The sequence below is a fragment of the Rhinoderma darwinii genome, chromosome 2, assembly GCF_050947455.1.
Source record: "Rhinoderma darwinii isolate aRhiDar2 chromosome 2, aRhiDar2.hap1, whole genome shotgun sequence".
NCBI classification, from domain to species: domain Eukaryota; kingdom Metazoa; phylum Chordata; class Amphibia; order Anura; family Rhinodermatidae; genus Rhinoderma; species Rhinoderma darwinii.
Window position 1 is genome coordinate 105417112 of NC_134688.1, and position 14458 is coordinate 105431569.

General features: G+C 39.8%; 1 protein-coding gene across 2 annotated transcripts in view; it reads right to left on the reverse strand.

Annotated features, from left to right (window-relative positions):
- Positions 1 to 14458, reverse strand: part of LRP1 (LDL receptor related protein 1) — a 291539-nt gene that overhangs the window by 127809 nt on the left and 149272 nt on the right. For both annotated transcript variants that reach the window (XM_075852009.1, XM_075852008.1), the window contains exons 9-17: positions 13518 to 13707; positions 11074 to 11217; positions 10422 to 10658; positions 7542 to 7722; positions 7227 to 7449; positions 6402 to 6591; positions 3412 to 3537; positions 1738 to 1878; positions 61 to 186 (exon numbers count right to left, since the gene is read on the reverse strand). In XM_075852009.1, the coding sequence (XP_075708124.1) occupies positions 61 to 186; positions 1738 to 1878; positions 3412 to 3537; positions 6402 to 6591; positions 7227 to 7449; positions 7542 to 7722; positions 10422 to 10658; positions 11074 to 11217; positions 13518 to 13707 (1558 nt within the window). The remainder of the gene's footprint in view (positions 1 to 60; positions 187 to 1737; positions 1879 to 3411; positions 3538 to 6401; positions 6592 to 7226; positions 7450 to 7541; positions 7723 to 10421; positions 10659 to 11073; positions 11218 to 13517; positions 13708 to 14458) is intronic.

The window sequence follows — 14458 nt, forward strand, 5'->3', positions numbered from 1 at the left end:
ATTCCTATAAAAACAATAAAAAAAAGTCTAGATATTGTTATTTTCACATGATGTATTCACCAGAGCATGTAGCATTAGATTCATCTTCTCCGTTGCCACAGTCATTGTCGCCATCACACAACCAGCGGTTGGGGATGCATCTGTTGTTCTCACATTTGAATCGATCAGATGGGCAGGTGTGTTGATCTTGATAAAAACAAGACAGTTTTTGAGAAAACACTTCTATTTTAGTTCTGTACAAACAACCGGGTATGGGACGGATTCACTAGAAATAATTATATCCTGTTTAGAAAGCAAAAGTAGGTGTACAGAAATTACTCACGAGCAAGAATGGGTGACCACTAGCGCAATCGTGCCCAGCAGAATACAGAAGTAATATCAATCATGCTTATTATACACAAATATTCCTTTCACTTATTGTTATCACCTAGTGGTATTCCCTGCTTGGTTGAGCCAGGGCAGCGCTCAGCATTGGAGGATTGCTAGCTTATACACTGTAACAAATGTCAGCAGAGTTATAGTTTTGTTAATTTCCCTGCAACTACTCCACTCTAAACAACTAAAATGAAGGTCGATCTAATGTTTATGAGATTCTCCCGACTCTCCCGACGGCAGATGTTGGGGGAAGGAATGAATGGGCATGTTAGATTTCAACTATTCCAGATCCTTTTTTTCCCATGGGAGATAAGCTGCTGATAGAAGGGTCTGGCAGCTTCTAAGTCCCCTCTCCCATTTGAAATAAAGCCAAACATATTTATGGTAGAGTTGGCCAGCAGTTATTAATGTATGTGGCCACCTTAAGTCTCATCCGCACACTGGCAAATACTTTTTGATCTCCACTACTTGTTTTAGTTTTTTTTATATTCATGACACAGAAAACAATTGTGATCTTCCTTAAGAACAGGATTTAATTGCTACAACGTGCACACTTTTTAGTGCACAACCTTTGTAGTGGCATCTATGTCTGCAATAGCAATAAGACCCTCACACGCTTGTAGAATGGCAGATCATTACACCCGGAGGGACGAGTGTCCTAATAAGCCAGGAAATTACAGATAACTGTTCTTATATTCAAGGTATTAACAACATTCCAGGTGTCAAAGCTCAAACGTCCTAAAGCTGTATACTATGGAGAGTTACTGAACAGAATTACAACAGACAAGCTGTATAGTAAGAAATTCTAGAGTAAACTACGGTGTTCAATATAAAAAAGGGTCTGAACTCCTAATTGTTTGTATAGTTTTAGTTATTTGTCTACCATAACTCACTCCATAGCAGAGACTATAATTGTAGAGACCAAGTTAAAGAGAGATCAACTTTCCCCATCAGCCACATCACCCAAAACCTATTGAAAGCACTTGGGGCACATATATTAACAGCAGCAGAGAAACACTCATCGGGACAGGATTCTTGATCTGCCAGTGTTCATTAGAGACCTCAAGTAGACTAAAAACTGGGAGGTGACAGTGTTGCCTGCCTGAGAAACATTCTAGTACAGAGAGCGAGTTGCTTTTCATAGGTAACAACACAGGGAACTTCCGTAGAGCCAGGGAGACAAAAATTTATATTACAAAAACAGAACTTTTTCTTTTTCCATTGGATACAGGGTACCCATTAAGGCATGTACCCGTGAGCATCTTCCTAAGGAAAATGCCCCTTTAAGATGGTGATTATAGGTATTTTTATTGAATGCATGGGGAAGCTGAAGACATGCTACCACAAGAAATAGCTACTTACGGCACAAATCAGGAGCCTCATCGCTGTTATCTAGGCAATCATTATCTCCATCACACTTCCAGCGTTCCTGAATGCAGCGGCTGTTTTTACAGGCAAATTCCCCGGGCTGACATTGGGGAGGAGGGATGTATGATGGGTTGGCTTGAAACAGAATAAAGTAAAGGTATGTGAACGCACAGCTTGCTACTGAAAGAGGAAACCAATTAAGTAGAACCTAATTAAAATCTGGAGAAGCGATCAAACTTTATTGTCTATCTTGTTTAGGGAATACATTAAAATGCTGATCGTACATGTTCAGGTTCACGGCTCAGGTCTAAGGCTCCTCATAACGAATTGTACTGTACAATCCTGGCATACAGCTTGAACATTTCCTGGTTATAAATCAGGCATCCGATTATCCATATGGGTGAACGACATTTCGTATTAAACTTCTGGACAAATATGTTTATTTACGGAACCAAAACTGTTTAAAAGCTAAAAGTTTTATACTATAAGGAAAGTATAAAAAAAATTACAATGAAAGCGTTTTAAAATAAAAACAATTGTTATTTATTCCATGTACTGAAAACCTAAGGATTCTCTAAGTAAGAAAATAAGTGTTAACCTTCTGTAGAAAGCACTGAAGTGGAACAGCATCTCCATTGACTATTATTTCAGCAAAATAAGGAAGGCGTCTCTTTTCAATCAAGAAATAACTAATGCACAATATAGCACTCAAAATGGATCATCTCCCAAATCAATAATAGGCAGCAAAGCCTGGTGTTCACAAGCTTTTATTTATGCATCTGGGTCAGTGCAAAATGAAAGGCTTCACTTGAATTGGTGGCAAGAACAGTCAGAAGCTTTCAAAATATTCCAAACCAACAACATGGACAGCTATTTCTGCATTCTCAAGTATTGTTGTCTGGTGGATTCAATTATAGGGCTTTGTGAGGCAAGCCAGGCTTTACAAATAACAGAACTTTAAGAAAAAGTCAAGAGTTAAATTACATTGACATATATGGGAATGGACTCAATATACATTTTTAGACTATATTAAGATAAAGCGAACATCTCGTGAAGACAAGCCCTACTCTAATAATTGCCAAACCCTTGTCTGTCAACTGCTGCGAAAATGTAGTATTACATGACAACCATTTAAATGAATGGCAGACCATGTAAAACATGGATGGGCCAGGTATGTCAGAGTAGTGGCCGCTCTTACTAAGGGTCTCACTGCTCTAGCTCATGAAGAGCGTCCCGATCAGCGGTCATACCCCTAGGACGTCCATATGCCCTGACTTGGTGAGACAAGCTCTGTAAATTATATCTGTGAGGAGTAACGAATAAGGGTATGTGCACACACACTAATTACGTCCGTAATTGACGGACGTATTTCGGCCGCAATTACCGGACCGAACACAGTGCAGGGAGCCGGGCTCCTAGCATCATACTTATGTACGATGCTAGGAGTCCCTGCCTCGCTGCAGGACAACTGTCCCGTACTGTAATCATGTTTTCATTACGGGACAGTTGTCCTGCAGCGTGGCAGGGACTCCTAGCATCATACATAAGTATGATGCTAGGAGCCCGGCTCCCTGCACTGTGTTCGGTCCGGTACTTGCGGCCGAAATACGTCCGTCAATTACGGATGTAATTAGTGTGTGTGCACATACCCTAACAGTGAAGCCTTACCTTTGCAGGTGACATTATCATCATCAAGAATCTGGTCTTCAGCACATGCACATTGTCGGCCGCCAGGCACTGCCAAGCAGAGGCTACTACACCCACCATTATTTACACGGCAAGCATTGGAGCCCACTTTAAAAACAATAAAGAGAAAACTTTTATCAATGAGATGAAAACAAATAATATTAAATCATTTGGGATAAATCAAAATGAGCACCACTAATTTCTGTGGTAAAAGCCATAGTAAGGGATGCAAGAGAAGTTTAGAACTTGAATAATTAAAATTTGTGTTTGAGAATCCAAAATGATGGTTCTTAATGACTTCTGTTCATTGAATTCATACCTTACAAAATAAAAAGCCCTCGACTACATTATCAGATATCCAGATATAAACAACAACAATTGGTTTAGTTAATGCTCAAAACTTACACAAACTTTGTCAACAAATGTGGTAGGGGGAAATACAATTCTGTAACTGAGAAGCTATGATAACGTACACCATTCACTTTACTCTACAAAGCCCTATCATTGTAAGCAGGGCCCTGTTTGACAACTCCTCCATAATTGGGGCAATGCCAAGTAGCACTATCAGTTTATCATTATCTTAATATGAAGGCTACTCCCATCCAGGACTACTTAGGCTGTATTCACATAACTGTTCCTTTCCGCTGAGGGGTTCCGTCTGAGGCTTCCGTCGGGTTAACCCAGGGGTGGGCAAACTTTTTGACTCGCGGGCCACAATGGGTTCTAAAATTTGACAGAGGGGCCGGGCCAGGAGCATTTGGAGGGAGTGTTTGGGCCGGATATACTAAAGCATTAAATGTAGTGTGTGCAAACCTCATAGCACAGTAAGAACACTACAACCCAATTTATTAACTGTCTTTCAAATGTGAAAAATAGCCCTTATCAGTTAATAAATTTGTCTCAAGCAATATGCAAGATATGGCATTTACATACTATTTCGCAGATACTGGGAGGAGGAAATGTAAATAGATTAAAATAACATACGCACTGTGATTTATCAAGAAAAAAGTTCTGTTGACTCTGTAAATTAGCTGCCAACCTCTGAGCAGTAGCCGCCCGTTCTTGTGTTGACTGCTTGCTAGCATAGTTTGCATGCTTCGTGGCAAAGTGACGGCTGATATTGTACTCTTTGAAAACCGAAGGGCTTAATGGTGACGTGAAACGAAGTGAAAATTAAAGTGAAATAAAGAGAAATACGCGCCACATTAACCCCTTAATGACCGGGCCATTTTGCACGTTAATGACCAAGGATTATTTTTTGTTTTTCCACGGTCGCATTCCAAGAGTCGTAACTCTTTTTTTATTCCGTCGACATAGCCGTATAAGGGCTTGTTTTTTCCGGGACGAGTTGTATTTTGTAATTGTACCATTTTTAGATGCTTATAACATATTGATTAACTTTTATTAACTTTATTTTAGGAGAGAATTGAAAATAAGCAGCTATTCCAGCATTAATTTTCACGTTATAAATTTACGCCGTTTACTATGCAGCGTAAATAACATGTTAACTTTATTCTATGGGTCGGCACGATTACAGGGATACCAAATGTGTAAAGGTTTTATATGTTTTTTCTACGTTTGCACAATAAAAACCCTTTTAGAAAAAAATTACTTGTTTTTGCATCGCCGCGTTCCAAGAGGCGTAATTTTTTTATTTTTCCGTCGATGTGGCCGTACGTGGGATTGATTTTTGCGGGACAATGTGTAGTTTTCATTAGTACTATTTTGGGGTACATAGGACTTATAGATGAACTTTTATTTTATTTTTTATGGGGGGAATGGGAGAAAAGAGAGAATTTTGCCGTTGTTTTTTGCGTTTTCTTTGGACGCCGTTCATCCGGCGGTTTAATTAATGTGTTCATTTTATTGGTCAAGTTGTTACGATCGCGGGGATACCATATATGTGTGTGTGTGATTTGTTTTGTTTTGACCGTTTTATTAAATAAAACCACTTTTTGGGGCAAAAAAGTAGTTTTATTTGACTTTGACTGTAATTTTTTTTATTTTTTTTTTCACAAACTTTATTTAACGGTTTTACTTTTTTTTTTTTAGTCCTACCAGGGGACTTCACTATGCGATGTGCCGATCGCATATATAATGCTTTGGTATACTTCGTATACCAAATCATTATTGCCTGTCAGTGTAAAACTGACAGGCAACCTGTTAGGTCATGCCTCTGGCATCGCCTAACAGGCAGATGCTGAAGACAGACCTGGGGGTCTTTGTTAGACCCCCGGCTGTCATGGAAACCCGACGGCGACCCGCGATTTGTTTGCGGGGGCGCCGATCGGGAGACAGAGGGAGTTCCCCCTCTGTCAAACACATTAAATGCCGCTGTCACTGTTGACAGCGGCATTTAATGGGTTAAACTGCCGGAATCGGCGCGTGCTTCGATTCCGGCAGTTGCAGCAGGAGCCAGGCTGTGTATAACAGCCGTGCTCCTGCCGCTGATCGCGTGGGTAAACTGTCAGTACCCGCGCGATCACAGGACGGATATATCCGTCCTCCTGCGCGAACTAGCAGCTGCTGAGGACGGATATATCTTGGACAAGTTCGGCGGGCCGGATTAAAAAGCCTAACGGGCCGTATGTGGCCCGCGGGCCGTAGTTTGCCCATGTCTGGGTTAACCTCTCAACAGAAAGGCAAACTGAAACCTTAGCTTCCGCTTCCCTCACCAATGAACTCAATGGTAACGGAAACCTAGCGAAGTCAACTGTGCCATTGATTCCATCAAAACGACGGAACCCTGTCACAAACAGAAACCATTAGCTAGGTTTTTGTCACCATTGAGTTCAATGGTGAGGGAAACGGAAGCTAAGATTTCAGTTTGCCTTTCTGTTGAGGGGTTAACCCCATGGAAACCTCTGACGGAACCACTCAACAGAAGGGCAACGCTGATGTGAAGCATCATTTGCTAGTAAACATAGGAATGTTAGTTTGTCTTTGCTCGCCTAAATTAAGGATATACCCACCTTGCTGCTGCTGAGCATCATACATTCGGATTTCAAAGATTGGTGGCCTCTCGTTCCTGAGAAGAGTCACTGTTTTTGTTACTTGATCTAATCGGTAAATGCTACCACTCCTGTATTCTGTCCAGAAGAGGAAGTTACCATAGTGGCAAAGACCAAAAGCATGATTCAACTCAGGACCTTCATATACAGCCTAAATGGAGGGGAAAACAAAACATTTCCATCACTCTAAGACCAAAGACTAGATGAAAACTGACAAATTGATCAAATAAATAAAGATGGCCACTCCGACATAACTTAAGAGACTCTAGGCCCAATTCTGCTAAAGTGAAATAGGCACAGAAAGAGCCACAGTCCAAATGTTTTTGTAAGAGATCCCACTTGCCATCAGTACTGGAATGGATGGTAAATGGCGTAAAGGCTGCGAGAATAGATATCTCTACATGCATGCACATCACACAGGGAAGGCTGAATTCTTAACAGTATTAGTTCCAGATTGTACATCTTGAGGGAACAAGGGGTAGTTCGCAATATTTCATCAAAAACAAAATTCCTTTTTAAATAAGATGGCATTTTACTTCCCACAGTATCTTTCATCTATTAGGCAGTTTTGAAAGTTTTTCTGATAGAATTACTGATGTTGTAACAGAAAAATTAAATTAAAATCCTCAGAACAATTTGCAGATGATCAGTTGTATGTCAAGGTTTTATCCCTGGTGTGTGTTGATAATAGCACCACGATTTATACAGTACTGGCTGAATGTTCAAGTAACTCCGCTACATCAGGGATGAAAAAAACAATCATGCTAATAAGACAATAATTCCTACCTTGCGGCCAGTGCCATTAAGATATACCATTTCAATACGGTCATAAAAGGCATCTACCCAGTACAACATTTTTTGTGGAATGTCTATGCTCAGTCCATTAGGCCAGAGAACAGCCTTAGATGTAACAAATACATTCCGGTTAGAGCCATCCATCCATGCTCTTTCAATCTTTCCCCGTTTGCTATCTTTAGGATCTTCTTCCCAATCAGTCCAGTACATCCACCTTAAAACACAGATTCAATGGAAATTAGATCCAAACATCATCCAATGAAAGCCAGTGTAGAAACCGGTGTATATAATGCATTAATTTCTTACCCGTTCAATGGATCAACCACAATGGCTCTAGGATGAGTCATTTTGCCCTCTACTAAAGTTTTCCTGGTTTGAGACGCCTTCTCTAAGCGAGCCACACTGATGGTCTTCTTCGGGCCATCATCGGTCCAGTACAGATTGTTTCCCATCCAGTCCACAGCAACACCTTCTACATTATGGATACCTATAAGATATCCAAAATATTATTTACAAATGTATTCCATCTACTAAAGCGAATTCAAATAACGGCTCAAATAAAGAATTAGTGTCACTTATCATATTGTCATACATGAGCAGAGGAAGCCACATACTTATAGTCTAGTATATGTGCCAATATGTGGAGCCAATTTAATAAACACTAAAATTTGAAATCTAAGTTCCAGTTTCACAAAGTACACAAAATAACAAAAATAACAAGAGCAATTCCCCAAAAATGTAGCATAATCAATGTTACAGTAAAAACAGTTTTACAACCATAAACGGACTTTGTAATATTCACCAAGACGACTTCTAGAAAGCACCATTACAACTTGCTGCCATGTCATCAAAGGGCAGGATCACATACCGGAGAAGTATATCTCATGCTTCAGTATGGCACTGTAGTCCAGCAGTGGCTGCCTACAATATAACTGACCAGATGACCCCTAACCGTAGTCTAGCACCAGGAGCAGAACTGCAATGTATCATATCCAATGGGCAAATACAGAAGCAATCACATTGAAAAAATTCATAGCACCAGATGGAAAGCTACAGAGTAAACAAGCAAAAGCAGATGATATAGCACAATATGGATGTCTGATGTGTAAATCGTACACCACATGCTTTCGAAATAGACTTCAATACAGTTATGAAGAGATTTGGAGTGAGAGAGTATAAGATATTTAAAGAGGCTCTGTCACCAGATTGTGCAACCCCTATCTCCTATTGCAGCAGATCGGCGCTGCAATGTAGATTACAGTAACGTTTTTATTTTTAAAAAACGAGCATTTTTGGCCAAGTTATGACCATTTTCGTATTTATGCAAATGAGGCTTGCAAAAGTACAACTGGGCGTGTTGAAAAGTAAAAGTACAACTGGGCGTGTATTATGTGTATACATCGGGGCGTGTTTACTTCTTTTACTAGCTGGGCGTTGTGTATAGAAGTGTCATCCACTTCTCTTCACAACGCCCAGCTTCTGGCAGTGCAGACACAGCCGTGTTCTCCAGAGATCACACTGTGTCGTCACTCACAGGTCCTGCATCGTGTCAGACGAGCGAGGACACATCGGCACCAGAGGCTACAGATGATTCTGCAGCAGCATCGGCGTTTGCAGGTAAGTCGATGTAGCTACTTACCTGCAAATGCTGATGCTGCAGAATCAACTGTAGCCTCTGGTGCCGACACGATGCAGGACCTGTGAGTGACGTCACAGATCTGCACTGCCAGAAGCTGGGCGTTCTGAAGAGAAGTGGATGATACTTCTCATCAGAACGCCCAGCTAGTAAAAGTAATAAACACGCCCCGATGTACGCACATAATACACGCCCAGTTGTACTTTTACTTTTCAACACGCCCAGTTGTACTTTTGCAAGCCTCATTTGCATAAATACGAAAATGATCATAACTTGGCCAAAAATGCTCGTTTTTTTAAAATAAAAACGTTACTGTAATCTACATTGCAGAACCGATCTGCTGCAATAGCAGATAGGGGTTGCAAAATCTGGTGACAGAGCCTCTTTAAAGGCTATGTACAAAAGGCTTCGTAAGTGATTTTTTTTTTTTATATAAAAAATGTCAGAATGTCAGTCCATGTGTTTGGTGCAATTTTCAAATTAGTTTTTATTAAAAAATATTTTAACTTTTTGAGATAAAGCTGCTCTGTATTCTGTATACAGAGCAGATGTATCGTTCGCTAAGACCTGAATCTGTCAGGTCCTCGGGACTGGCTGATTCAGTGACAGCGGGTCCTGCGTGATCCACCTGCTATCCATCACATCTAAGAACTAAGAAGTGATGGATAACCGGTGGATTCGGCGTGTCGGAGGCACACAGGACCCGCTGTCACTGAATCGGTCAGTCTTGTGGACCTGATGAGTCAGTGAACGATACATCTGCTCTGTATACAGAATACGGAGCAGCTTTATCTCAAAAAGTAAAACAATTTTTTTCATAAAAACGATATTGAAAGTTGCACCAAACACATGGACTGACATTTTTATATAGAAGGAATGGAAGACATTGGATTATAGAATACATACATATACACCGCCGGACTTTTATTCACTATTATACATAGATAGAGCATAGGGGATGTTGTATAGGAGTTTTCTATTCAAGTAATTGACAGTGTAAATACTGTGCTGTTCTATTCATAAAGGTGAAATATAATTTACTTCGTCCAATCTCCAGGAAATGCTCCAAAAAATAAATAAAAGGAAAACATTTTTTCTTTTCTACAAAAACAACGCATTGAAAATAATCTATAGAAAGATCAAAGCTGGTAAATGTTACTTCCAAACACAAAATTTTATTTACTCAATTTGGTAAATTCTGCAATAACTCTGGTGACTGAAGGAACGGACAACATAGATAAAGTAGCAATATACGTTCTTTTCAGCCTTTCCCTTCTAAAAAAAAACAGCCGCAATGTCAGACAGGCATCTATGAGCCATCACAGCTAGCTAATTATTTGGATTGTACCAGGCTGGACAGTTCATGTCACACACAGGAAAGAATGCATACGCCTCCAGGATTTTTTTTTTGTTGCAGGAATTTGACTCGAAATACAATACTGTCTAATCAGACTAGTAATATGGATAGTCCAGATCCTAATTTATATTTATTTTTTAAAATTATGATCACTAGAAATATTTGGGATTTGCATTGATATTCCTGCCCTCACCTTCTTGAAGAATGTTTTCACGACCTGTTCCATCAATTTTCTGTCTTCCAATCAAAAAGCTTGTGGTGTCTGCAAAGTACATGAACCCATACTCTGCATGAAAGTCCAGGGCTCGAGGGTTCATTAAGTTCTCAATCGGTATCATATGTTCATCTGGAATATTGGCTCCCATATCCATCCCTCTGATGATACCCGGGCGCCCTCGACCATAAACCAGGAAGAGTTCGTGTTCTGGCTCTGAAATAAGAGAACACGTCTTAATAGTGGGATAATAATACTGTGCAAAGCAACATCTTTTGTACTAAGTGTCTTCCTGAAAAGTCTTCAGGAGAGTTGTGAATACACAGAGAAGATCCAGCATAGCAGTAGACATCAATTTATTAATACATTTTATATAGGATTTCTTAACGATGATTGCAATGAATGAAAATATTATTTTCCTCAAGAAAAATTGATTGGTGTGAGTCATTCTATGGTCAGAAGTATTCTTTATTTCTCAGCATATAATAAGAAGAGATTGAGAGATTAAAACCAGTAAATATTTGAATAGCAGGGAACAAAAATGAACATGTTTAGGAAATTAAAACGAATGCCAATCTCGATGAAACACCAACAACTTAAAATATATTTCATGTGTCTGAATGGAGCTTACTTTTGCATGACTTGCCATCACTGCCAAGACTGAACCCTGATCGGCAGCGACATGTTCTGGTTTTGTGATTGCTGCCAAGGAGACAAATATCTGAGCATCCTCCGGGCTTCTTATATTGATCCAGCTCACAGGCATGGCTCCGCACTGGACATAAAGGCAAGAGATAAGGATGAATACACTATGAAGGACATAGTGATAACACTTACATTTTAAGGTCTATTAAAATGAAGTAATCGCCAAGTAGCGATGTTGAGGACTACCCCTAACAACTGGGATGATAAACTGGTTATAAACCGGACAATTATTGTAACAGTCCGGAGGAGAACAGTAAGCGATTTGTGTAAACAGGTCATAAATGAGCTTATCATAACATGAATGAACTTTTCGGGCATAGCGCAACACTGATACTGTAAGATAGAGAGATAAGACTAGAGGAACATTAAATAGAACTATGTAAAGTGGGGTTTACACTGGGCGATTATCAGGCAGACAAAAGTTCATAGAACGCTTGTTGCAGATAAATGCACTGTGTAACTAGGGCAGCGATCAGCAGATGAACAAGCAAATGATCGTTCATCTGCTGATCGTATAGTTTTAAAAAAGTTAAATATTATCGTGGTCGGCAGCACATCCCGTGTGAAAAGGGAGACGCGCTGCCGACATGATAATGTATGGGGACGAGCGATCGCAGTAACGACCGCTCATCCCCATACATAGCTCCTTGATCGGCGCTCGCTGCACCGGCCAGTGTAATAGGGCCCTAACCCTTCCTGTTCGTCAGAGATCACTTCTCAACAGTTATCTCCTTATAATCAAAGGCAGGATTACAATGCAAAGTAAAACCTATATATAGATAATACACGATACACCATTTACCCTATTTGATGGACGCAGCCCCCCTCCCATCTCTTCCTGCACAATGACCACTACACAGGTCACATGCCTAGAAAAATCTCCTATAGAGGTCAATGGGTCAGTTCGAGAGGTCAATGGTTCAGCTCTAGACTATCCTGTGGTCCATATGGCTGTTGTAACGCATATATCTCTAAATACCTTTAACAGCCACTCAGACAAGATGGCTGCCTGTATAATCATATGCAGAAGATAGAATTTAAAAAAAAAAAAAAAAAAAAAGCTACAATCCAAAAATAAAGACAGATTATAAAAAAGGATAGGTATTAGTACCTGGTTTTAAATAGTAAAAAGATAAGTAAAGGTAAAACATTTCCTTTAAGACGTTCGTAGTGTAGGGTCACAATTAGAGTTCACCCTATACGTTTTCAGTTACATTAAAATTTACTGAATGTCTCACCATATAATGAATAGTGTTTATGAACTCATAAAAAAATTAAAGCAGACGGCATAATGAAGTGCTATGAAAGTGACGATCATAGAAGTGCTAGAATACACTCTTTGATCCTGGGGGGGGGGGGGGGGGGGCAATAAACTGCATGCTTTAGGAGTCAGCGACACCAAACTCAGAGAGTCAATTTGACTATTTTAGGAGCCAACCAATAACAATAGAAAACATACACAAATAAATAATGCTACACCTGCTGTGCCAGTATTATTGTATCTTTACCTTCCCTCAGGGTGGATAACTGAAAAAGGAGTATACCTTCAGGATTATCGGATACAGTTTGTGGACTCATTGGGTCATCAGGGCGGCTAAGTATTTATTTATTTCCATATGTTTTGTAAAAAAAAAAAAAAGTTTTTTTGGACAACTCTTTACTTAGCCAGCTCCGACCGAAATCCCACAGAACTCCGATGTAGCAAGAAAAGTGGTTTATCCATACCAGTGCTCTGTTGCCTCATGTTCTCCCACTGGGAAACCACAACTCCTGACATGGGAGTTTGGAGCAGTCATTTCACAACAGATAAAAAGCGAATGAATTTAAAACTTCTGTACTATATACCATATGAATAAGATACATATAAAAGACTTTGGATGAGAGTTTAATAAATAACAGTAGATTCAGGAAATGTTATTAAAAAAACCAAAAACCATACTCATCCTAAAACCCTTGCAGCTCCAGCTCCGATGCTCCAGTGGCCCCTGCCGGTCTTTGTTTATTTTCCTGGAGCCAAGACATGTTGTACACACACGTGATGGCAGCAGCCAATCATTGGCCTCAACTTGACAATGGAGGCCAGTGATTGGCTGCAGCTGTCACATTGATGTATAGCACGTTATCACTCCAGGAAAAAAAACAAAGACCGGAAGGGACCTCCAGAGGATCGGGGGATTTAGCAGGTGAATATTGTTTTGATTTTTTTTTTCAAGACATTTCCTGCATCTCCTGGATTTTATTAAACTCTCAGACAACCCCTTTAAGCTCAATTTAGTACTAGCTCTACACAAGAGTTTTATTTTGAAGTCTTCTCAATGTTCAATATAAAAAATCAAGTACATCCACATAGACATCAGGTTCCAATCCTACCAGTTGGCTGTCTGCGTTGGTGATAAATGTGAAGAGCTCCACCTTTGTCCACCCTGGTCACTACCTGGTGCTCTGAACTGTTAAATCGGTTAACACGAATCACACTGGTTTTTTGCTGAGCATTGGCATGGTCTGTGTTTGTAGCATACAAATAGTTCTCAAAAACAGTAAGGCCATATAAATGTTCAATCTGAGAAAAACAAAAACAGCAGCATAAGAACAAAAAGAAAAAGAGAAAAACCGGGACAATGCCTATTAGAGAAAAATACGTAAATCATACAAGTCAAATCTGTTCTTAAACGTGATACAGAAGAACCTGACAGAAATAAAACAGCAATGTTATGAAAGTCCAATAGATGGAAGATGTTGAACATCATGAAATTAGGACGACCCTGTTTGAATGCGGCAACATATTATAGATTAACATTTTTTTCCCCTTTTGTGTATGATTAGATGTTAAGCGGGTCAAAAAGTCATAGTTGAAAAAATGGTTAACACATGGTCTTATCTCAGAGCATGAGATGAAACGAAAAGATAAAAATCTGACTTAATAAAACAATCACAATGAAAATGGGAATTTTGGTCATTTGGCACGGCTTGCTTTAGGGCTGAATTAATGAAGATGCCATCACAGCAGGCCTGAGTTGCCGTAAGATAACACAGAGGATGACATGACCCGACAGGGGTCTTCGTCTTGACACATTTTCTCCATTCTCTCCAATAATGATTATTAGCATTTGGGAAAATATCACCATACAATCAGAGATACCGAGCCAGTCACCAATGTTGATACAATATTACACCATGTGTAGGCACCCATAGGGACCTGTTCATGAGTGGGCATCTGGTGATTTATGGTTTCATTAAGAGTATCTGATGAGGTACCGACTCCAGATGAAAGGTACAAAAACAAAGCTACAGAAGGAGTGTCTCACAAGATG